The sequence below is a fragment of the Leopardus geoffroyi genome, chromosome B2 (assembly GCF_018350155.1).
Source record: "Leopardus geoffroyi isolate Oge1 chromosome B2, O.geoffroyi_Oge1_pat1.0, whole genome shotgun sequence".
Lineage (NCBI taxonomy): Eukaryota > Metazoa > Chordata > Mammalia > Carnivora > Felidae > Leopardus > Leopardus geoffroyi.
This window is the reverse complement of record NC_059332.1, coordinates 24,421,240-24,445,006: the sequence shown is the minus strand read 5'-3', so window position 1 is coordinate 24,445,006 and position 23,767 is coordinate 24,421,240. Positions and strand designations below refer to the sequence as shown.

The window sequence follows — 23,767 nt, the reverse complement described above, 5'->3', positions numbered from 1 at the left end:
CCCCCCCCCCCAAAGGCCCCAGTTGTTTTCTGCTTGGGCTAGTAGACGATTAATGACCATATGCTATTCCTCTAAAGTGACATGAGAGTCTTGAGATCCTGTTTTTCATCAGAGTGTATTGGGCTTGGGAGGAGGTTGCTGCAAACTTTAAAGAGAAAGATGTGCTTTCTCTCATTGAGGAAATCGAAAGATCCAAAAGCTAAGACAAGGCTTCAATACTAGAGAGCTAAACATGGGGAATTTATGAGCAAGCCATTAAGCCAAATTCAACTAAAGTTTACTGGACAGAATTAACTTACAATTTAAACGTGTCTGTTACAAACTGCCAGACGTTTCTTCAAAATTAGTAGAAGTTGGCTATTTTTCAAGCCTGTTGGAAGTCAAGTCTTTTGACTTTGTTGGTAACTACTGTGCCCCCACCCTCAGTGGTGAGTTTTCCTTGTAGGGGTAAAATAGGCAATGTTTGGCTATCCTTTTACAAGATGAACTCAAGCTGGCTACATCTTCCTATGTACATTATGCCTCTTCCAACCTCATTTTAGGGACTCCATTTAAACAAAATATTTTGGCAACTATTTTTACAAATGATCATGACGTGTTAAAATTAGTACCTTTGCCTCATAATTGAAATCTGCACTGCTGCAAATGTGTTTTTTACATAGTTACATTGAACACAATTAGGGACTGGGGCATCTGGGTGGCTCAGTTAAACAGCTGACTTCGGCTCAGGTCATGATCTCCCAGTTTGTGAGTTCTAGCCCAGCATTAGGCTCACTGCTGTCAGCACAGCCTGTTTTGGAGCCTCTGTTCCCTCTCTGCCCCTCCCCTGTCGGTTCTCTCTCTCAAAATAAACTTAAAAAAATAAAGCAATTTGGGACTAATTGAAAAGTGTTTCAGTAGCTAGTTTTTTTTTTGTTTTTTTTTTTTTCAGGTCTAATGACATCCTAAATAAAGTGGCCTGGTTATGTTTGCAGTAAGAAATTTGCCCTACCTCTAAGACATTAAAGCTGAGAATCTGTCTCCTCCCACCTCCCAAAGCAATCCTATTCATGGGAATCTATTTCAAGGAACTGCTGACCGTGATCTTTTACTACCTCTCCCTCTAAAATACCCCCGCCCCCCATTGCCCATGTCCCACTCCCACTCCTGATCTTGACAACCAGGGACAGTGTCTGCATCACTTCATACCGTGTCCCTGATGCCTGGCATATGCCTTGTAAGATGTAGGACATTAATAATCTTGAGTTGTTACTCCAGTGACAGTGAATTCAGTGCTGAGGCAGCTCATTCCATTCAGTGTGCTCTCCTGTGTCATTCCTATTTTCCCTGATCTATTTTGTAATTTGCCAGGCACTTTACTCAATCCTCACATGATTATATGAGATAAAAGACAACTCTACCCACCTTACCAATTAGGAAAGTGAAGAACCAAGGTTAAGGAACCTGACTGAGGTGTATAGCTGTTAAGTGGCAGAGCCTGGGTTCAGACTCAGTCTGGCCTTGGAGCCAGTGCCTGTAACTGCTGTGTCACCTAACAGTCCTCAAAGCTGGGTAAAGTCCTTTCCTTATGTACTGTGAAGGGTATCTACATGCCAACCAATGATTGTTCGGGATACAGTGGTGAACAGAACAGGCATGTCCCTTTCCTGAAGCTTTCACAGATAAAAATTACATCATTACAACCCTAAAGGTGAAGGGATAAAATGCAAGCAAGAAGGTAGAAATGAGAATGGGCACAAGGGTTGGCAAATAAGGCTCAATACTCAGAGCTGTAAGAATGAGAGTAAGGATGGGGCACCTGGGCGGTTCAGTCCGTTGAGCATCTGACTTCAGCTCAGGTCATGATCTCACAGTTTGTGGGTTCGAGCCCTGCATCAGGTTCTGTGCTGACAGCTTGGAGCCTGGAGCCCGCTTCAGATTCTGTGTCTCCCTCTCTGCCGCTCCCCTTCTCACACTCTGTCTCTCTCTCAAAAATAAACATTAATAAATTTTTTTTTTTTAAATAATGAGAGTAAGGGTGGTTGAGAGGGGAAACCACAAAGACCATTCGTTGCAAGCTGGAACAGAGTGAAAGCTGGAGTCCATTTTTGTATTCTATCAAAGGCATGTTCTAGTACTTTGGATAACGACACCAACTGTGTGGGATTTAGGCAAAATTCTGTTCTATGACAAGGGATCCTGGACAGTTAATTTTCTACTGCTGTGTTGATGCAGTTCCAGAAAATTCTTGGAAACTAATCTAAAAACTAAGCATGCTCTCTTTAACCTCTGCTTCTAAGCAAACTCCTTGAGCCTTATTCTTTGACTACAAATAGCACAAAGGAAACTGAGCTGCAGTTGCTGTCTTCAGCGTGTATTTGAATCGTCCTGAAAATTCACCTCACCATCTGGATCTGTTATTTCATCTTATGGGGGGGGGGGGGGGGGGCGGGGGGATGCTACACAAAAATGTAATATCAATTGCCTTGGTGGGGGGCTGGGAGCGGGAACAGGCCTTTTATTTCTCATTTTCCTTTGGGTAACCTAAAAGTTTTAATCCTGTGTTACTTTTTTAATGTTTAAGAAAAACTCATTTGAATTCACCAACCATCAACTGAAAACCAAAGCACATGATCCCCACAAACCAACCAACCCTGAGCTTTTGCATCAAGTTTTTCCTTCAGGTTTTTCAAACTGGGATCCAAGAACCACCTGCATTAAAATCACCTGGGAAGTTTACCAGGCAGGTTCCCTGGCCCCACTCTCAAAAGATTCTGTGTCTGTGCACCTGCGGTAGAACCCAGGACTCAGCTTTTTTGTTTCCCTGATTCTTAGGTGCAGTAAGCTGTGTCCATCACATAGTCCCCCTGCCTCCAATCCCCACACACTTTTTTAAATAAGAAACTTCAGCTGTTTGAGTTTCAACTAACCAGGGTTACGACTTCCAGCAACAAAGAACTTTGGGGAAAAGTTCCACTAACAGATTTTGGCTGCTCTTGTGGACAGCAACCTTTTCTCATTTTACCTCTGACATTTTAAAACTACTTAGTCTGAGTGGAAGAGGGTTGTTTCATATCTACAACTATAGTTAGTCTCCAAGGGAACTGATCTTGCTTTCATGTATATGACCAAGGACCTGGGAAAGGAACATTTTTTAAGATTCACAGGAGGACCCAGGGGCTCTTGCATATTAACAAAATAGCAAGTATTTTAGCTTTTAATGGCCAAGCAAATACTCAGAAGATTGGTCAAAATGATAGACAAAGGAGATTTGTAGAGGCAGTAAAGGAAAGGAAAAAGGAACCAGAGTGGGAAGAACTAAAAAGAGGTAACTACACTCTTCAAACTATAATAGAACACAAAATATACCAGCAATAAGTTGATTATAGCATTCATTGACGATGGAATTACACTAGGAAACCATCACAACAAAAGAGAATATTCTTTTGAAAAGAACAGTTTACTAAGTGAAACATTCCTTTGAAACATAACATGCAAAAGATTGCCAAATATGTCAGTATGGAAGCCCTTGAATTTATATTTACACATCTCAGCAATGATTTTTACAAATTCCACTCCACATCACATCAAGTTACTCACGCGTGTGTGTAATACCTGTATCTTGGAATGATGAACCACGTTTTAGCCAAGCTTCTTGGAAACAGATTTGCTCACATTGAGATATATGAAAGAAAAGTTATTTTTGGTCAATAGGTGAACACTTACCCTTAGCTGTAAAGGAAGGTGATAAACAGTTTAGCTTCTGAATATAGAATGGTCTGTTCAGTGCTATGTTTTTTTGATAAAGTTTCTTTTTGGTCCTTGGTAACTTAATTTCTTCTTTCTGATTTTCGGGGAAAGACAGAGGTATAGATGAGACTGGTATTGGAGACTTCGGTGGCAGACATCTTGTTGAGACCATTTTAACCAATGATTGAGTTGTTTGGGAAGGAGTAGGCTTGGTTGCGAGTTCTTGGCATGGATTTAAAATGGAGCTTTTGAGATTCCTAAAGTCATCACAAGTTGCAACCAATTGTTTGGTGGTGGATGAACTTTTTAGAGATGTTGGTCTAGAATTCCATTTATATTTGCCAGCATTGCTCCAATTCCATTTTGAAGCATTTTGTTCAAGCTTGCAAGATCCAGAATTGCTTTTTCTTTTTTCACGACTTTTATCTACACAAGTCGTCTGAAGACTCAAAGGGTCTGAAAGTTTGGGCTGTCTCACTTTGGGTATAGCTTTGGAGGAAGAGGGTCGTTCAGTAGCTGCCAGAGTACAGAAGGTAGTTTGTAGTCTGGGCCTCTCTTTTTGGATAGTCATGTGTTGCAATCTTTCCATTTCTAGTAAACGAGTTATCAGACGTTCAACAGAGCTTTCTGGAGGTTCTACTGTCACTTTCCAATTTTCAGATTTTGAAAGGGCTAATTTGTGCAAGTCCAGGGTATTGAAAGGAGAAGGGAGAAAATCAGGATATGGAAATACTTCACTTGGTTCCTCTGTGAAAGATTCCTCAACGTTTACTATTGTTTCTGGCTTTAAGTTCAGGTCCATCTTTTTAAAGTAGCTGAGCAAACTATCATTTGCTTTTTCATTTTCTGATAAATCACTTTCATCTGTTAAGTTTTCTTCCACACTGCTGTTTCCATATTTCAAGTTCCAATTTAAAGCAGGTAAAGTTTCACCACTATTGTTTTCTATAGTCGAACATAAATTAATATAAGGCTCATTTCTGTCCTTCAAAAAGTCTCCATCAGCATAGGGCCAGCAGAGAACAGATGGTATCTGCAGTCCAGGGTAAGAACCAACTTGCTTCTCAACTGAAGCACTTGTTACAAGTGAGTGGTTCAGAGTAAAGAGCCTTATGGGATTATTGGTTACATTAAAGCCAGTTTCCACGGAAGATTTTCTGAAATCCCTTTAAAAAATGATTTAGTTAATGAATGGTTTGTGGACTGGAATTAAAATGCTATTAAAATAATCAAAAAGTAAAATTATCAAAGACTGGTTAATGTTTAGTTTCCAATGGCCTACGTGTGTATCTATCTGTAACTGACAGATGTTAACTTCCAAATATGCTCAAGTACATAAAACCATATACATTTTTAAACGTATAGATTAGAATATTAACTGGATATCCCTGTGTGCATTCACAGGAAACTAGATCATTATACCCACAAATGGCTGTGTCTATGAATGGCCACTGGGTTGAAAGTGGCTAATTACATCTATTTACCTATGTATAGATTGTATCTGCACTGATGATGTCTGAGAAGGGGGCTATCCAACTCAAACTGAAATTGCATTGACATGTTTATGACCCAGGATTAGATAAAAGGAAGCTCAAAGAATGTAATTAGGTTACTCAATAAAGCCTTCTACATTAGCCATTGTGGTCTAAAAAAATTATGCCCATATAAAAGGAAACAAAACAATGTTCATCAAAAACTATCCCATAGTTTAAAAAAAAAAAAAATTATCCCATTGTAATTTTCACCTGGAAGTGCTCTTTTATTTTATGACTAATGCTTCTAGGTATTATATTAGAATGAAAACTGCATAAGAGCCAGGCCATGGAACACTGAGTTTAAAATAGTTCATTTTTTTAAAGCTTACTAGAAGTACTGATATTGAAAGAGTTGAAGCATTAATTGACATGTAAAGTCTCATTATCTTCTTGCTTCTTTTAATGCCAGTTTATATTAAAGACAGCAAAGTATTCTTGAAGGATTTTGAAAAATACTTTTATTTCTACAGAAAAGAGTAAAAATTTATTTCTTTAGCTAAATATTAGTTATACCGACTTGCCTTTATAAAACCACAGGAAAGTTTCCTAAATCTACAATTGATGACAGACACAATCCACGTTGTTTAGTGAAAAGAGCATGGAATCTGGGAGTGGGGACTTAGGTTTGAATCCCTTTGCCACCAGTGATCAGAATGGTAAGGACAATACCGACCTTGCGGTGGTCTGAGAAGCCAATTACATGAACATACTTTGCAAAATGTTAAACCCTAAATAAAAAATATTACTTTTATTCTCTTCTTGATGGCATATTGAAGAGAAAAATCTCAGTAATAAACTATTTCATTGATTCTGGGCTTCCAACTCTGCAACATCTTAGGCTTTCCCAGTATAAATAGCAAATACCTATCAAACACATGGTTCTGCTTAGTCCCCAGGAGACAAGCACTTTTATTGTTTACCTTTTATGGGTAAGGAAGCCGAGGCAGAGTGGTTAAGGTCATACATGTGGTAAGTGGTAGAGCCAGAGTGGTGGGACCGGATGTTTGTAATCCTACCCACTGCCCTCTACTGACTCAGTTTATGTTTGCTCTGTGTTAGTGTGATACAATTCAATTCATTTCATTTGACCTCTTACCTTGAAATCCTTGTTCCCAGCTGAGTTCCTTCTAGTAAAAGTAGCCTTTCTATCCCCCTCAGCACCGATATTCCCTTAGGGCATTAGTCACTAGGGTCCCTTTAGCATTTCTTGGATTCACACCTTGAATTTCAGCTTAGGGGAGTTTCATCCTGAGTCTCACAGAGGTAAAGTCCTCTGGGAGACTGCTATCAAGTGAGCCACACCCACTGTCAAAACTGGGCACAAAACTGAGGAACAGAACTCAGGATCTCCATGAAACAGCACACTGTGTGTAAAAGTGACCCAGGGTTCAATGAATGTAATCTCCACATAGTAGTACCCTGTGTTTGTAAGAAGCATTCTAGCTGGTTCTGATGCATGCTTAAGTTTAAGAACCAAAAAATAAGTAAAGTCTGAGAAGTGATACACTGTAGTGCTAATGAGCATGAACCAAGCTCTTCTTACATCCTGTTTCTACCATTCCATTCATTGTATGACTTTGGGCAAATTACATATCTTGTCGCCCTGACTCAGTGTTCTCATCTGTAAAGTAGGAATGCTGACACCAGTACCTTATACATAAGGGATGGAAATCATTCTTGCCCCATGGACTATTATTTTCCTATTACAGTTTATTTTCCCTTCGATGAGAAGCCCAAACTCTATCCATATAAACTCTCATTTAAGGGCACAGAAATTCTTAATTGCCCATACACTGATGATCTCTGTAGTGTAAGCCAGCCACTTCCTAGTTTAGGGTTTCTATAATTCCCCCATATTTATATGCAATACTTTTTCTTCAGGTTGTTTTTCTTCCTAGTATCTAAGATGAATAGTTAAATCATTGTATTTAAATATATTTCACTAATTTATGGGTTTATAAAAATAAATATTCTCTCACCTGTTCTCCATGGTACTTCCTTCGTTAAGAGGATAACTCCATAACTGAAACATCCCTTGCTTACTATTCTGATAACAGAAAAACCATGGACAACATTTTAGTAACTGAATGCATTAAAAAAACTACTTTTTTAGGAGTATGATGAATAAAATCCCACCTGTGTTCTTTTGTGAGCATGCTCTGACAAATTAAGTTCTAGCATCAGTTGCTCTATTGAAATTTCCAAATGGTTCTATAAAGCAGCAGAAGACTTTTAAACGCAAGACATCTCTGTTCCCTGCTCTTGTTCTAAGACTGTATAATTCTTGTTCTAACCAAGAATCATTTGTTTTTACTGACTTCAGCAGGAACTGGTATAATCTGTTGCAAGTACCAGCTAAACAGTGTTAACTAATAAGCCTTGAATATCATTAAGATTTACTGATAGTTAAGTGTTTTATATCCTGATCAAAAAAAGTAAATGAAAGATTAATTTCTTCACTACTTCAACTACTTAGTTGAAATGAACCATTTCAATTGCTTCAATAAATCTCAAGGGCTGAAACTACTTCTCTTTTGGCAATGTTAATTTCCATTTATGGTATTATATTGAAAAATACATAATAAAATATTAATTTAATGACCAGTTTGCAGCCCTATAGAACAGAAAAGGCTTTGACTTGTTTGAAGAACTCTACGGAAATGAAACTGATATTTTTAAAGAAAGAAATTTAAAAAAAAAATTTTTTTTTTTCAACGTTTATTTATTTTTGGGACAGAGAGAGACAGAGCATGAACAGGGGAGGGGCAGAGAGAGAGGGAGACACAGAATCGGAAACAGGCTCCAGGCTCTGAGCCATCAGCCCAGAGCCCGACGCGGGGCTCAAACTCACGGACGGCGAGATCGTGACCTGGCTGAAGTCGGACGCTTAACCGACTGCGCCACCCAGGCGCCCCAAGAAAGAAATTTTTTAATGAGCATACATGTAATTTTAAAATAATGTTTTGTGAATTATTTAAAACCAAACATTTATCCTTACCTTGTTAATTGAACCTGAAAGAATGTGTATGGAAAAAATGACAATTAATAGTTACATAAAACTGGTTGCATTAAAAACAAACCCCCTTTAATATAAGTGGCTATTTGTATTACAAGTATGAATATAAATTTTCAATGTTTATAAGTATAAATACACACATCTAGGATTTCTTACCACCTGTTGCACTATCCTTTCCAGGTGGGAGATTTTTATTTTCAGGAGCAGGTATTTCTGAATCCAAATTCCAGTGACACAAGTTCTAAAACAATATTTGTTTTAGGATAAAAACAATGTTAAGAACACTTTAATAAAAGCTCAAGTACATAATTTTTCATGTCTGTAGATAAAGTCTGACAAAAAGCACAAAGTTTCTTGACCCGTTGTCCCTCCTATAAGGACACTACCAGCATTTTTGAGAAGCAGGTAGTGTTCTCTTATCAAACTGTTAACAACTTGATGACACCTATTAGGAAATAGAAAGGCTTTTATAATGATTTATGGCTTCATTCCTATTTTGTTAAAAATAATGACACACAGGTTTTCAAAACTGATTTTAAAAATACAATAAAATATCCAGTTCTGCGTGTCCCTGGTACACCATGGCACACTGGCCAAATTTTCTGTATCCGAACACAGGATCTGATATCCTATAAAATCTTTCCATCGACCAAAAAAAATTCTCTAATCCTCACATCGTACTCAATACTGACCAACCCACCAATCATTCTAGACTCCAGATATTGAAAAAACACTCAGGAAGTATTCAAAAGCAAGTCAAGAAATGAATAGGGGAAGATATTAATATGTACTGAATATTTTATGTTCCAGACATTGTGCTATGCCGGGGGGGTGGGGAATGTGGGGTGTGTGTAGGAGAGGATTGTAACAATTTATCTTGGAATAGGCAAAATGAGGAGGTGGAATTTATTTATTTATTTTTTTAGTAATTTTTTAGGAGCAAACTCAGTTATTTCCTATCTCAAAATAAGAAAACCCTTTGTAAATTAAACTCTAAGCAATACACAAATAAAACATTAGGTGTCATCACAAAACTAAAAGAGGAACAGGGAGAATAAGCTTAAATACAGTCTGAGGATTTAACTGGCCCACAAGAAGATTATCTCGTGACAGGAAAGGTAGTTGAACATTGGGAAGGTAGCCTGCAGATTATCTTTCTCTGGAGGTTAATTCTCTGCTCCCTGAGATAACATGTAATTAGGTCTAGTCTCCTGAGAATCACCTGGGGACCTTTTTAAAACTAATACTTGAAAAAAAAAAATTACCACAAGTTCTGACTCAGTAGGATGAAGGTAAGGCTCAGTTATTTGTATTTTTAAAGCCTCCTGACAGATTATCAGGCTTCTTTCAGCTCTGTGATCCTGGTCCACTAATGCACAAGAGAACATGTGAGAGAAACATCCTTACAGTGACACCTTAAAGGGAAGCTGTTAACTGTGGCTGAGGTCATCCAATACTATTAATATAAGAGCACCTGCGTGGCTCAGTGGCTTAAGCATGGGACTCTTGATTTTGGCTCAGGTCATGATCTCAGGGCTGGTGAGTTAGAGCCCTGAGATGTGCTCTGGGCTGACAATGTGGAGCCTGCTTTGGATCCTCTGTCTCCCTCTTTCTCTGTCCCTCCCATGCTCACGCTTGCACTCTCTCTCTCTCTCAAAAATAAATAAATTTATTAAATAAGAGATTAATATAACCCAATTTGTCAACTGGTAAGGAAAGCTATTAACTCTGCACATCAGCGGGATTGCAAACTCCTTACAGGTTGGGAACGATTAGGCTCTTTGATATCCCACCTGCCTTACCAACACTTTTCACAAAGTTATCTGTGAGAAGATTTTACAAGGTGAGCACGGCCTGATGGATCAAGGTGGCATCTTTCACGAAGTCCAATTGCAACAGTAAGCGTTTTGAGGTTTGGAGGGAAGCTGGTGAATTTCTCCTTCATTAAGAGAAATAACAATTTTCCCTTTGCTATTAGTGCAAGTTCCCAAGAGGAACATCCCACACAAACCGCTCACAATGACAAAGCAGCAGGGGTCTCAGCAGGAAGACTCAGCAGGAGCTCTGTCTTAGCAAAGCAGCTGCCTAACGCTCAGGTCACTGCCACAGGCCGTACCTCCTTCGAGATGCTGGATGCACGCGGGGTGGTGCCATTGTTCTCTCCATTTCTTCTTCCCATTTTGCATCTCTGTTTCCTTAAAATCCTACACAGGTTGTGGGACAGGCACAATAGATGGGTAAGGTATAACAGTGATTTTTTTTTTTTTCAAAGCTTGTGCTTTGGCTCCTCATCTAAAGGAGGTTACAAAAATGTTTAGAATAGAGGACAAAGGAACTATGAGGACAGGGAAGAGGTAACAATAGGAAATCAACCAGAAATAAGGTGCAAGCCAGACAAAAAAAAAAAAAAGCACAGACAAAGCAAATTCTAAAATCTAACTGACAGAAGATTAGGAAATTAAGGTCTTAAGTGAGAAAGGAAACATATCAGATAGAAAGATAAAATACAAATTAGAGGCGCAATTGCGTGGCTCAGTTGGTTAAGCATCTGACTCTTGATTTCAGCTCAGGTCGTGATCCCACAGTTAGTGGGATTGAGCCCAGTGTCAGGCTCAGTGCTGACAGCTCAGAGTCGGCTTGAGATTCTCTCTCGCCTCCTCTCTGCCCCTCTCTCACTTGCACTCTCTCTCTCACTCTCTCTCAAAATAAATAAATACACTTAAAAAATACAAATTAGAGGGGCACTTTGGTGGCTCAGTCCATTGAGTGTCCAATTTTGACTCAGGTCATGATCTCACAGTTTGTGAGTTTGTGAGCCCTGTTGGGCTCTGTGCTGACAGCTCAGAACCTAGAGCCTGTTTCAGATTCTGGGTCTCCCTCTCTCTGCCCCTCCCCCACTCCTGCTCTGTCACTCTCTTTCAAAAATAAATTAACATTAAAAAAATTAAAAAAAAAAACAAATTAGAAAAAATACATCAATTATCTGGAACTCATTAAACAGGGCCAGGAACTCTTTGGCTTTTCATTAGGCAAAACAGGTGCTCCATTTGAAAGCCGGATGAACCTTATAGCCCCCCATGCATGTTTTGGGGACACTAGAAGGCCCAAAGGACCAAACACTATTTTCCATGCCCAACTATCATGGTTTCTAAGCCCACTACTGTATAAGGTAGAAGTATCAGAGAAGATAACAGACAAGACAATCATTGGGTTAATGTATGACTATGTGGAATCACAAATTAAAGCCACCGCAGTAATCAGTATATTTCTTAATCATTTACAATTTATTGTCTCCTAGAAGGAGAGGCAGATCCTGAAGAAATAGAAGAGTACAATTCAGGTATCGATCCATCCGCTCTATGCCAGGCCCTGGGATGCAACAATGAAGGAGGAGGAAGGAGTTTGCTGAATAGGTGGCACAGCCTGGGGACCCCCCAAGTGTGTGCCACGGAGTAGGGCCTGGGGTGCCTGGAAAAGGCTACCGCACCTGGAGGAGGGGCCAAGAGACAAGGAGGCCTTTGTGACAAAGCATCGGGGAAAGGAGCCTCAGGACAGGAAAGCAGGGAGAGAGGTGCAGGTGGGAGGCACAAAGCCCGCTAGTGAGCTACCGTTCCTGACCCTTCCTTCCCGGGCCGGGGGTGGCTCGGTCCGGGGCACGGAGCAGGTGACAGCAGGTGGGGCTCGCGGGGGCGCCCCGGGCCGCGGCCTCTTACCCCATGGCGCCGCAGTCCCACGTGTCGTCGTCGGCGTCGTCCCCTAAGGCGCTGCTGCCCCGAGGCCCGGGTCCCTCCGCGTGCGGGGCGAACAGCTTGACGGGCGCCCCCTCGGACTCGGCCTTCCTGCAGAGGGAGAACAGGGGGGGCAGCGGACGGCGGCTGGCCGCGAGCGCGCCCTCCTCGGCGCTGGACGGCCTGCGGGGCGCAGGGGCCCAGGCCGGGCCCAGCGAGGCCAGCCTGGGCTGGGGCTGCGGCTCCGCGGGCCTCCCCAGCGGCCTGGTCGCCCGGCAACTACCATCGAGCGGGGGCGCTCGCGACGGCCCCGCGTTCCACCGGGGCCACCGGTATTCCGGGGCCGCGGGCCGGTCGGGGGCCGCCTGGGCCCGGAGACTTCTGGGGGTCGCCAGGCCTCCAGCCCCTCGGGGAGAGCCGCGCCGCCAGGGCAGTGCCTTGAGTCCGGGCCCCTGCGCCCCTCCGCTCCTCCTCGCGGGCGGAGAGGCGCACTCAGCCATCGCAGGTGGAGTGGCCGCCCCGAGGCTCCGCAAGGGCGGAGGTCACGGCCGCAGGGACTTCTCGGGCCTTCCTGGGCCCTGGCCCTGACCCTGACCGCGAGCTAAGAGATCTCCGCAGGTCCCTGGCACCTGTTCGAATGAAGCCAGAGGGTCGGGCTGGCTAAATGTACGTATGTGCATGGATATATGTACAGTTCTATCCATGCTTATAATATGTAAATTTAATTAAAATGGAAGAAGGAAGGTATCCCCGCTGAGAGCAAGCCCACCTCTGGTGGTTCCAGATCAGTCATTGGTCTTACAACAGAAGAACAGAAGCTGATTTTTTTTTTCTATCTAGGATAAATTTAGATGATAGGAGACCAGTTTGGCCCTCCAAATGTATATCTCTCACTTCAGTTCCATGAAATCAATGTGTGGGGTGGGAGAGGAAGGAGCGTGTATGCATATATATGATATGGATATATTATTATATGTGCAGTATTGTGTATATACATGTATAACAAGTAAATATGTAAGTGAATATTTACATATTTATGGCTGATATATGTGTGTGAGTAAATGAATATTTAAAGATATATATGTATAAGTAACATATAATAATATATAAAGATATATGTGTATAAGTAAAGAATGTTTAAAGAAATCAGCAATATTGTTTATAAGAAAGCATTGACATTTGAGAAAGACATTTTTGCAATCCTTTGCTGATGATACTATTGCATTCTGTTGGGTTGAACATCCAACTATAGATTCGAACCCCAAAATGTTTCATTAAGCATCTAAATGCACTGGTTCTTAACATGTGGGGGGAAGAGATGTCATGCTCCTTTGAGAGTCTTCCAGAAAATGCACATATAAACCAGATGTCCAACAGAATTTCAAGGGTTTGTCAGCTCTTGGAACTCCCACCCCCACCCCCTGCCCAGAGGTGTCTGTCTCCTTCTTCTGCATGTCCATTTTCCTCTCAGAAAGACCTTTCCTGGCTTGGCTTTCAAGAAGCTTTCCCACCCACTTTACTCTTTCATAAGACCCTATTTTTATTCTTTCCCTGTATGCCTCACAGTCTTGTTAATCTTGTGTGCTTTTCTACTGCCTGTCTCTTCCCATTGGAGTATAAAGCTCTGTGAGGGTGGAGGCCTTGACTGTCTAGTTCACTGATCTACCCTATCACTTTAAAACTGTGCCTAGCACATAGTAGAAGGACAATAAATATAAGAGAATGAATTTCACATTGGCCTCCTTGGAAGTCTTCCTCTTAGGCTATGTCCTCCAGACTGTTTTCCATACTGCTGATATAAAACATAGACCTGCTCTAATGCCTTCCTAATCCCAAAGAATGAGGTCCAAATTCTGTAGCCAGGCTTTAAGTATCTGCTTATCACTCCTGGTGCCTGCATGTCCAACACCTCAGACATTTTGCAGTTTTCTTAAACACTCTCTCTCTGCCAGGACATACATCATTTTTCTTTTTCTTTAATAGTTCCTCCTTTTTTTTTCCTCCCCCCTTTTACCTGCCTAGTTAAGTCCTATCCATATAAATCTAGTTCACAAATCATCTTCCTTAGCCCCTCAGGAAGAATAAATTGCTACCTCTTCCAAGATTCTTCATTTGGGTTATTCTGATTTGCTTACAATTCCCTACTCACTGTTCCATTCTAATTCTTCATTTCATTCATATCTCAGTCACTATCTTTTCAATGCCTTAAAGACAAGGCCTGGACTTATTCTATCTGGCCTGGTCCCTGGCATATAGTAGGCATGCAATAAATATTTGAATCAATTTGATTACTCCACAAATAACATTTGCTAGAAATAACACTTGCTAGGATAGGGTTCCCATGTGGCAGGCATAAGGCTGAACATTTTATATAGATTATATAGATTAACCAATTTAACACTTTTAATAACACGATGGGAATAGTTATTCCTATTTTATAAATTGGTAACCTGAGCCTTAAATATATTGTTTTCCCAACTTAAAATTATTTTAAAAATAGTGAATTGGGTAAATATTTAAGTCCAGATACTCCCAGATGATACTTTCTACAAATATATTTAGCTGGGAAATTTTTTTTTTTCTGCTGTCGGGATAGAAGACAAAAATGATGTGTGTATATGTGCACGTGGGCATGCACGTCACTTTTCTAGCTCACACATCTCCTGTCTTCCTTGGTTTATGTTTGTTTCTGTGTTTTCCTTTTGTTTCAGAACATGAATTGCTTCCCGATCCCTTAAGCTCCCTCAGATTTGTCATCCTTAAATACATCCTTAAATAAATCCTTAAATACCTAAGATTCTTTTTTTTTTTTTTTCTTGACAGGACATATTCCTAAAAACCTTCTTATCAATTTGACTCTTCCCCCCTTTCTCTGGAGATTTTTTTAATGCTTTGACATTAGCATAAAAATCATGCCCCCCCCCCATCACTTGTTGAATTGATAGTTTTTAGTACTACAGGTTTATAACTATAGTGACAGCAAAGTCCCTGGACACTATCTATGTGGGAGCCCCAGTCTAGGTGGCGAGGAGACAAGAGAAAAATTGTGAAATGATGTGCCAGTGTGAAATCTAAGGGAAACAGCTAAGAGAATCACACCCTCTCCAAACCCTTCAGTCTGGTTTGGCTCTAGTCCTGCCCTGAGAGCAAGGGGATTTGTTGGACAGGGGATTGTTTTCCATAGTAGCTCTGACGCAGCTCTAACATCACTCCTTAGCCCAACAGAGTGCACTTTCCTTATAGGCCATCCCAAGGCCACTCCAGGAATTCACATTTTAGTGGCAGCATCAGACTTGCCTTACTTTAACACTTCTTTAGCTAATCCAGTGAAGGAAGGTAAGGGAGATGTTCTATGTCTCATGGCATTTAACAAGCTCTTACATTCATTGCAATGGAGGTGGTCTGAATTGGTGGAAAGAAGGAACGCCTTGGGCCAATCACTTGGCAGGTAAGCATGGCTTGCTGATCAAGTCAGTTTCTCCTACTATGACAAAAGTGACAATTTTGACCAACAGGAAACTATTTTGGAAAGCCCTTTAACATACATTCCTTTTTGTCATCCAGAGTTATGTAAAGAGATGTCAGTGACAGCACTGCTTAGCTTCTAATGATTCTTCAGGGAAACCCTTCTATTTCCATTCACCTCTTTCAAGGCCTTTCATATTTTTACATTACTCATGTATTTGCCTCCACATCCCTTTATTCTTCCCTGCTGTATGGTCAATGTCACAGCTGGTTATTTACTGCAGTGGAATCTTGTTCAGTGTAATTATGTAAATATTTTCAGAAAGTCGAGGCCATATTTTCTAATTAGTAATATGCATTTTTGTTCCCAAGTACATAAGATGCTATTCAGTGGGAAACATTTCAATTCAATTCTGGGCAATTTGTATTTAGTGTATGATTTAGATAACTAGTCCTTTGCTTCTCCTTTTCTCCTGCTTTCCCAGCTTCTGCTTTCTGTTTCAGCCATAGCCAATTATATTCACCCCAACTTAGGACTCCATTTCTGTGAGCATTTACCTTAAATGTCCTAACTTTCTTGGATTTGTCTAATTCCTTTTTAGGAAATAATGTATAAAAATATTTTTTTGGTTAGAAGTTGCATTTCTCTTTTAAAAATTAACCTTGAACACTTTGCTCCCTTATGTGGGAGACCACCATTTTGTTGCAAAAACATCAAAAAATCTTGTTTAGGACCTATTTATTCTTAGAACAAATGTGATAGTGATCCATAGGGATATATTTCCAAAAGCTAAGCACGTACCTTTGCAAATTCTACACCTGTATATGTTGCAGCCCATACTGTTGAATAAATTCTCAGTCATATATGTCTACCTATATTTAGATTTTCCTGCAAGACTAGATTTCTGCAGTTTGCATAGCTTTATGGCTTCTTGTCCTTCAGATGCCTATGCTCTTAGCCTTGTATCCCAAATGTACTTTGAATGTTTAAGTTTCCGGAGCAGGACTTACTTTCTGGTGCCAGGAAAGTTGTCGCTTAGGTCCTCATTCTGGTAGCCGGAGCCCTCCCACCTCATTTGCTTTGAACGGAACACTCTCTTTAGAACACTTTCTTTAAGAAACTTGGAGATGATCTTTTCCCTTTGAACATTACTGAATATTTTGCCTTCTGGAAGCCAGCTGATCTTGTCACATCCACCATGGCAGAGGGGAAGGGGAAGGTGTTCAGGAGACACAACAGCCCTCTTTGGAACAAAAAAAGGAATTGCCGTTTACCTAAAAGTCATGAAGAAGAGATCAGCCTAACTAGAAAAACAACGCAGCGTCCTGCAGGTGCTGTGCTGTGGGATCAATTTAGTTAATAATACAGTGCTACTACCTGAGAGGCACGGCTGGCCCTTCATAGCAACTCATTGTCACAATAAGAAAGAAAGAGAGCACTGGCTTAGGAACATTCTCTCTCATCTTTCTTTTGAGAAAATAATCATATATTACAAATGTGGTTTTGGAAAGGTAGATTTTTTGGCCATGGAAGAACAGAATTGGAAATAAGCCAAATTCAAAACAAGATACAAGCTAGAAGGATGTTTCATCAGAGGACATTAGTTCTGTAGGGTGAGACCTGGCTGGCTGAGATCAAGATCACACAGCTAGTCAACAGCAGCGGGGCACCAGCCTCCGACTGCTGACCCTGGTCCTGAATGGTATTTTTTCCACCGCACCACACATAGAGTGAATGAGATGGATTCCTTGAAGCAGTCTTATCCATTGCAGAAGACATTTATCCATCAGAGAGTTTATTTAAAAATAAAATATAATCCCGTGGCCTACTTCTGATTTCAGCCAAGGTAAATAAGCCAAATAACTGGAGACATTCCATCAGTTGCTATTTAGAGCAATGATTAAGAACATATGGTGGGGATGAAAGGTATAGTACAGGGAATATAGTCAATGGTATTGTAACACTAATATATATATATATATATATATATATATATATATATATATATATATCAACTTATATGTAATATATCACTTCTTTGGCCTGTAGAATAGCTTAAAACATGGTTCGTTCTTTTCTATTTATATAAATAATATTTAGTGTAATATATTCAAGTTTGCTTGGAAGAAAGAAGTCTCCACCTATCAAAATATCCTACCCCCCTCACTTCCACAAGCTCCCTTCTGTCTCCAAAAACACCCATGAAATCATGAGAATCACATTATATTCGAGTGATTCTGATTCTCTAACATATTTTAAATATATTCAAAGTAAACCCTTTTGTTTTTTTTCTTAAAGCCATACTCTTTAAGTTTGCAAATTAAAAATTAATTTGAAAGTTCAGAAATAAAATTTTGTATCTTCTGCTCTGGGCACTAATGTATGACATGATATAACCATGATGCTACTGTGGTCCTGACCAAGGGCTTTGAAGTTTGGTAAGAAGCTGGCAAGCACTACCAGCTGGCTCATAGCGTGCTTGGCTCACATGGATCTCCTCATTTCTGATCATTTTGCAGTGCGGTTACCAGCCAGTTCATGGGATACAGCAAAGTGGTGACCCTGACTCAGGTGGCAAAGCATGCTGAGGTTAAGGAGTAGCTAGAACAACCCTAATTGTTTGCATTTTGGCCTCAAATCTGGGAGGAGTTCTTGACACCTTCTACCTTGCTCAGGGCTATGCTATCAGCTATGGTGGGTCAAGATCATTTAGTACTTCTGCTCTGGGTCCACAGTGAGGACTGGCTTCTGCCAGTAAAGCTAGAATGGAGCATTTGGTTGACTCTGTTAGTTCGGATAAGAGAATAAGAAGCAGGTTGGCCTCCTACCTGTGTTAATCTGGACATTTCCTCAGTTGTGGACAATGAAGCTCTTCGCTCAGTTCAGCTTGAGGACTGTATGGAGGTAATTGCTTTCCCTCGGGGCCTAGTAGGTCTGCGGAGTCTCAATTATGTACACACAGGCCTCCATGAAGTGCCAGATGGAAAATCAACACTGGATGTGTGCACAGTGGCTTCCTCTCTTCCCTTTAGGAAAGTACTCTGTTTGCCTCAGCTGTTGTCCACGTTCAGACAGGAAATGAATTTCTGCCTGAAATCCCCATAAGAGTTGGCAAGATCTTTTTGACAGGCTGATTTCCTCTGGTTTGAAGATAGGATGAGCATTCAGGGTTCCAGGCTAAGATCTGGGCCATTGTGACTCTCAGAATGCTAAGTGATCTGACACCAGAAAATAGATTCTGTGATACCTTCTCCGAGATGGAGGAAAGCAGGGAGAAAGAACAACTGTGGGGCACTCTACCCTTCTGATTCCTTATTTGTTCTTCTCTGTAACTCAGTGGGTCATCATGGGGACAGCCAAGAACAACCACACTGTACTGAAACTTCCCCTCCTTGACAAACCCAAGACACAGAAAAACTATGCCCAACCTGAAGTTCTGTGTCACACCTTTGAGACCCTGTCTAACCTTCACAAACTGCTGCCAAATCATATGATGGAGACACTCTACTTCTACAAGAGGGAAGAGGACAAACAAAATTGTATGTGGGCAGAGGATGGGCATGAACTCTGTTTAGTAAGCATACACTTCGTCTTGGTGTAAAACTGCCTCTACATTTATTTATTTATTAAATATTTTTATTTATTTTGAGAGAGCAAGCAGGGGAGGAGCAGAGAGAGAGAGGGAAAGAGGGAATCCCAAATAGGCTCTACACATCAGCACAGAGCCTGATGAGGGGCTCAAACTCACAAACTGTGAAATGATGACCTGAACCCAAATTGAGTTGGTCTTATAACTGACTGAGCCACCCAGCCGCCCCCTGCCTCTGCTTTTACCATGACTAAGAACTGACTCTTTATATGGCAGGTGTGGTCAGTCCTTGGCATACTGATTATGCTGTGGTGGTCCATGCTCTCTGAGCTCCCTTCTTCCCTTTCATTTATTGGACTGGTCTTTTATGAACCAAGTGAGGTCTGTCACTGTTCTTCAGGCAAAGTCTACCTCTGGGATGATGGAAAGTGGATTAAGTGGGAAATAATATCTAAATTTACAGGTTCAGATTTGATTTGAAGATAAGTAAGGGAATGTCTAAGTTGAAGGTCAGGCTTCGAAGCTTATTCCTTTGCTCTATTTCCTGGTGTGCCTTCCTCCTACTGTTCCACCCCACAGAGAAGCCGGATATTCCCTCTCCCTCCTGCCCCCACCCCGCCACCAAGGATTATAAATGCCCCTCCCTTTCTGGAGTTTGGAGCAGCCCCCAGTCCTGGAATTCTCTCAGAGCTGTTTATAACTGGACTGATTCGCAGAATTGGGTGGGGCCTGCCTCCTGAAGTGTTTGTTCCTGCTTCAGTGAAAGACAAAGGTAGCTGGTAGCCACTTGTGCCCATGAATTTAGAAAGGAAAATAGCAGCTGCCACAGTGCTTAAGACACAGTCCTGGGGAGGAAGGTTTAATGGCAAATTTGTCCATTTATATTCTGGTTAGTCCCAAGTCCCTGAATGCACAGTATTGTGAATTGATCCCAATATCCAGATTACACTAAAGATTACATAAAAATAATCAAGGAAAATAAAAGCAACCTCCTAGAGTAGATAAATATAGACAGACAATTCACAAGATGAAATACAAATTATCAATAAGCATGATCGCTGTTCAAACACTCTGGTAGTCAAGGAAGTAAAAGATAAATCAAGGCAATATTTTTTTAGGCCATCAGACTGGTCAAGTTTTAAAAGATCAGGGGCGCCTGGGTGGCGCAGTCGGTTAAGCGTCCGACTTCAGCCAGGTCACGATCTCGCGGTCCGTGAGTTCGAGCCCCGCGTCAGGCTCTGGGCTGATGGCTCAGAGCCTGGAGCCTGTTTCTGATTCTGTGTCTCCCTCTCTCTCTGCCCCTCCCCCGTTCAAGCTCTGTCTCTCTCTGTCCCAAAAATAAAATAAACGTTGGAAGAATTGTTTAAAAAAAAAAAAAAAAAAAAAAGATCAATACTGGTGAACATGTGGGGAAATTAATGCCCTCATAATCATTATTAGAATGCTATTGATTCAGGCTTTTTTGAAGATAATTTGAAAGTCTTTGCCGAAATTTAAAATGTGTTACTGGCTTATTAAATGAGTTGAACTTGGCAAAGAATAAGTAGAAAATAATTTTCTTTTTTGTCATGGTTTCCCCTGTGACCATTCTGTTGCTCTTCAGTCATCATGTTTGGGTAAAATTACAAGCAGATCTCATAGGTTTCCTGGTCATATTCTGTTTAATACATTCTCCAGACCAGTTTTCTCAATGACTGGTACCAAACCAAAAAGTAGGAAATGGGAGGAAGTTTGAAGCTTTTGTATATTGTTTTTAATGCTTAAGAAGCTACCTCTTTTGGTTAATTCACGGCTTTTCCCCACAGATACTTTGGGAGGTTGCTTAGTTGGATGCAGGGAGGGGCAGGGCAAGCAGGAAGAGTGGATTCCACAGAAGGAGCGGGCTCAGGGAGGAGATGAGCGGGGCAGCTCTAGAAGAGGCTCGCGCGTGCATGTGTGTGCGTGTGTGTGTGTGTGTGTGTGTGTGTGTGTATGTCCTGTTCATGTGCCAGCTGGAGACTTTTGTGTGTGCCTTAAAGACAATTCTGAGGTGTAAAAGCAACAAGTCATTTTAAAGCCTCCAGTTTTAAGTTACCTATTTTCTACTGTGTCTGGTACACACACACATTGGCTTGTGTACTGGTTTATATACATTATGTTGATTTGTATTGTGATTACAAACTCATCCATCTATTCTTCAAACCATCCACCCATCTAACATGTACTGCATTCCACACATTAAAATAAGAAATTGGGGCATCTGGGTGGCTCAGTCAGTTAAGCATCTGACTCTTGATTTCAGCTCAGGTCATGATCTTACAGCTGTGGGATTGAGCCCTGCATTGTGCTCTGTGTTGGGCATGGAGCCTGTTTGAGATTCTCTCCCTCTCCCTCTGCCCCACCTGCCTCTCTCTCTCTCTCTCTCTCTCTCTCTCTCTCAAAAAAAAAATAAGAAATCAAAAACCATTCAAAGCAGCTCACAGTCCAATATATCTAATTTTCATCTATAAATTTATAATCAATATCATTTTATTTCCAATAATTTCTGGAGTCATAACTATACTTTCTGTACTTTCTTTCAAAACCAGGAAACTTGCTTATAATTTCAGATAAGGCTGGCAGTAAGACTTAAATATTCAAAGTGAGTTCTGAGTTTTTATCTTATTTTGGTGTGCAGTGCTAAATATAAATTTTATGCTGGAGAATATGAGAATTTGTTATATTTGTTAAATGTTATCCTTTCTAATTCATCTTTGATTACTTACATAAAGGATTTGAGGCAGTTTAGAATACCAAAGTATGTGTACACAAGACAATAAAAAACAATTCATTTAAGGCAAAAATTATTTTTAGCTGGATGTCATCAAATACCTGAATTGGGTTTATTATTTCAGTCAAATACTACATTTTGCTTCCAGGAGTGCCTGGGTGGCTCAGTTGGTTGAGCCTCTGACTTTGGCTCAGGTCATGATCTCACAGTTCATGGGTTCAAGCCCTGCATCAGGCTTTGTGCTAACAGCTCTCAGAGTCTAGAGCCTGCTTTGGATTCTGTGTCTCCTTCTCTCTCTGCCCCTCCCCTGCTCACTTTCTGTCTCTCTTTAACATAAATAAACAGTAAAAAAAATTATAAACAAATAAATTAGCTTCCAAATTCTGACAACCAAAGCAAACCGTGCTATTCTTATCATTAGAGTGTAAGGGCTTCTGAGTGCGGCATCCCTGCCCCCACCCGCCATGGGATCCTGAGCTAAAACTGCTTCTAGGAGCAGTATGTGAATGCTGTCTGGGCCAGGCCCGAGACCACTGGGCAGGAGCCCCAGATTCCTGTTTTTTACTCACTTGGAATGATTTGCAGGCCTCTAAAGATTGATCTATTAATCATTACATCATTTAGATTGCCAAGAGATGGCCTCTTGAGTCAATTCTTGGTTCTTTGGAGTCTGTGCCAATTACCCTGTCTGGGACGGACCATCAGTGGTTCAGTCCGAGAAACAACAGAGGCTGGCTGAGTTGGGAACTAATTTCTATGCAGGGTCACCCTGAATCACTGGGGCTCAGTTTCTCTTCTTGCATTAGGTTGATCACGGCACTCTTATTTTCTAATACACCCAGCTGCATTGCAGAGCCACTCACAGTGTAGCCGGCAAACTGGTTTTGGTTCTCAACTTGTTACCAGTTGGCAAAGAGAGAAGCTTACACTACAGTGTATGTATGGTGGTATGTCACCAAATCCACCATGCAGTCCTACTGACTTCCTTTCTTTCCCTCCCTCTCTCCCTTCTTCTCTCCCTCCTTGCCTCCTCCCTCCCTCCTTCCCTCTCTTCCTTTCTTTTGATAGCAGGACTGTCTTGATGAAGGAAGCAGTATACTGAATTATATTCTGGCACAAGCTCTTTGTCCCACTGCAGATGAGAGATTTGGTTAGGGGCCAAACAAGGGCAACGTGAAGTGGTGGATGTGATGTAAATACAGGGTATGGTTAATCTCTCTGAAGATCGAAATAATGGAACAGTAAATTGCCATTAATTTGAGAATCACGCACAAATTACTTAAACAAACTTCAATATTTGTGGTGGTACCAGCACATTGGTTTGTTCATTCATTTATTTATTTGTTGTGCATCTATTAGATGTCTAGGACCAGACTAAGGTCTGAATGTCGCTCAAGTAATACTTTTGCAGTGAAGGAATGGCAGAGCTCAATAGCAATTATTAAATGGTATAAATATTCTTTCTCAAACTAATGCCATGTTACTCTTGCTATGCAAAGATGGAAAGGAACACTGAATCATATGAATGTTTATTCTATTACTAGGTCGGAATTCTGAATTCTCTGGCTTAGAAAGGATCTTAGCAAGACATCAGTTTCCAAAAGAGATTAATCTGACTCCCAATCCAAGTAGCATGCCCCTGTGGAGAAGAAAATGCATCAACAATGCAAATCGTGGGTGGAAGAAATGTCAATTGTGGAATAAAAGCCTTGAGGAACCTCCGATGTCAACCATAGTTGTCAGGTAGGCATCTACTTTTAGTGTGATCACAAACTCTTCATGCCTTAGCCAAAAAATGTCTTAATGTGCTCTTTGAGATGTATGATGAGCATGAAAACAAGCATTGCTATGTATAAAAGCATATAAGCCCCATTTTCTCAGAGACAAAACTCATGGAGACAAAATTCTGAGAGAGAGAGAACTCACGGAGATAGGAGGTGTGTGGGTCTCCCATG

General features: G+C 41.0%; 2 protein-coding genes across 6 annotated transcripts in view; one reads left to right on the top strand and one right to left on the bottom strand.

Annotated features, from left to right (window-relative positions):
• FAM217A (family with sequence similarity 217 member A) overlaps positions 1 to 18,641 on the bottom strand; it is a 29,938-nt gene extending 11,297 nt beyond the window's left edge. The window contains exons 1-8 of one of the 4 annotated variants that reach the window (XM_045497558.1): positions 18,303 to 18,641; positions 16,485 to 16,748; positions 11,994 to 12,119; positions 10,397 to 10,484; positions 8,437 to 8,521; positions 8,263 to 8,276; positions 7,244 to 7,311; positions 3,706 to 4,895 (exon numbers count right to left, since the gene is read on the bottom strand). In XM_045497558.1, the coding sequence (XP_045353514.1) occupies positions 3,706 to 4,895; positions 7,244 to 7,311; positions 8,263 to 8,276; positions 8,437 to 8,521; positions 10,397 to 10,484; positions 11,994 to 12,119; positions 16,485 to 16,549 (1,636 nt within the window). In that variant the 5' untranslated portion in view covers positions 16,550 to 16,748; positions 18,303 to 18,641. Of the gene's footprint in view, positions 1 to 3,420; positions 4,896 to 7,243; positions 7,312 to 8,262; positions 8,277 to 8,436; positions 8,522 to 10,396; positions 10,485 to 11,993; positions 12,120 to 16,484; positions 16,749 to 18,302 lie in introns of those variants that run through there. The other 3 variants (XM_045497555.1, XM_045497557.1, XM_045497556.1) reach the window with 3 other exon arrangements.
• A 68-nt stretch (positions 18,642 to 18,709) lies between these two features.
• The window catches only part of LOC123608092 (uncharacterized protein C6orf201 homolog), a 26,139-nt gene continuing 21,081 nt past the window's right edge, over positions 18,710 to 23,767 (top strand). The window contains exons 1-2 of one of the 2 annotated variants that reach the window (XM_045497564.1): positions 18,710 to 19,013; positions 23,357 to 23,555. In XM_045497564.1, coding sequence (XP_045353520.1) covers positions 18,821 to 19,013; positions 23,357 to 23,555 — 392 coding nt within the window. In that variant the 5' untranslated portion in view covers positions 18,710 to 18,820. The remainder of the gene's footprint in view (positions 19,014 to 23,356; positions 23,556 to 23,767) is intronic. The other variant, XM_045497563.1, reaches the window with a different exon arrangement.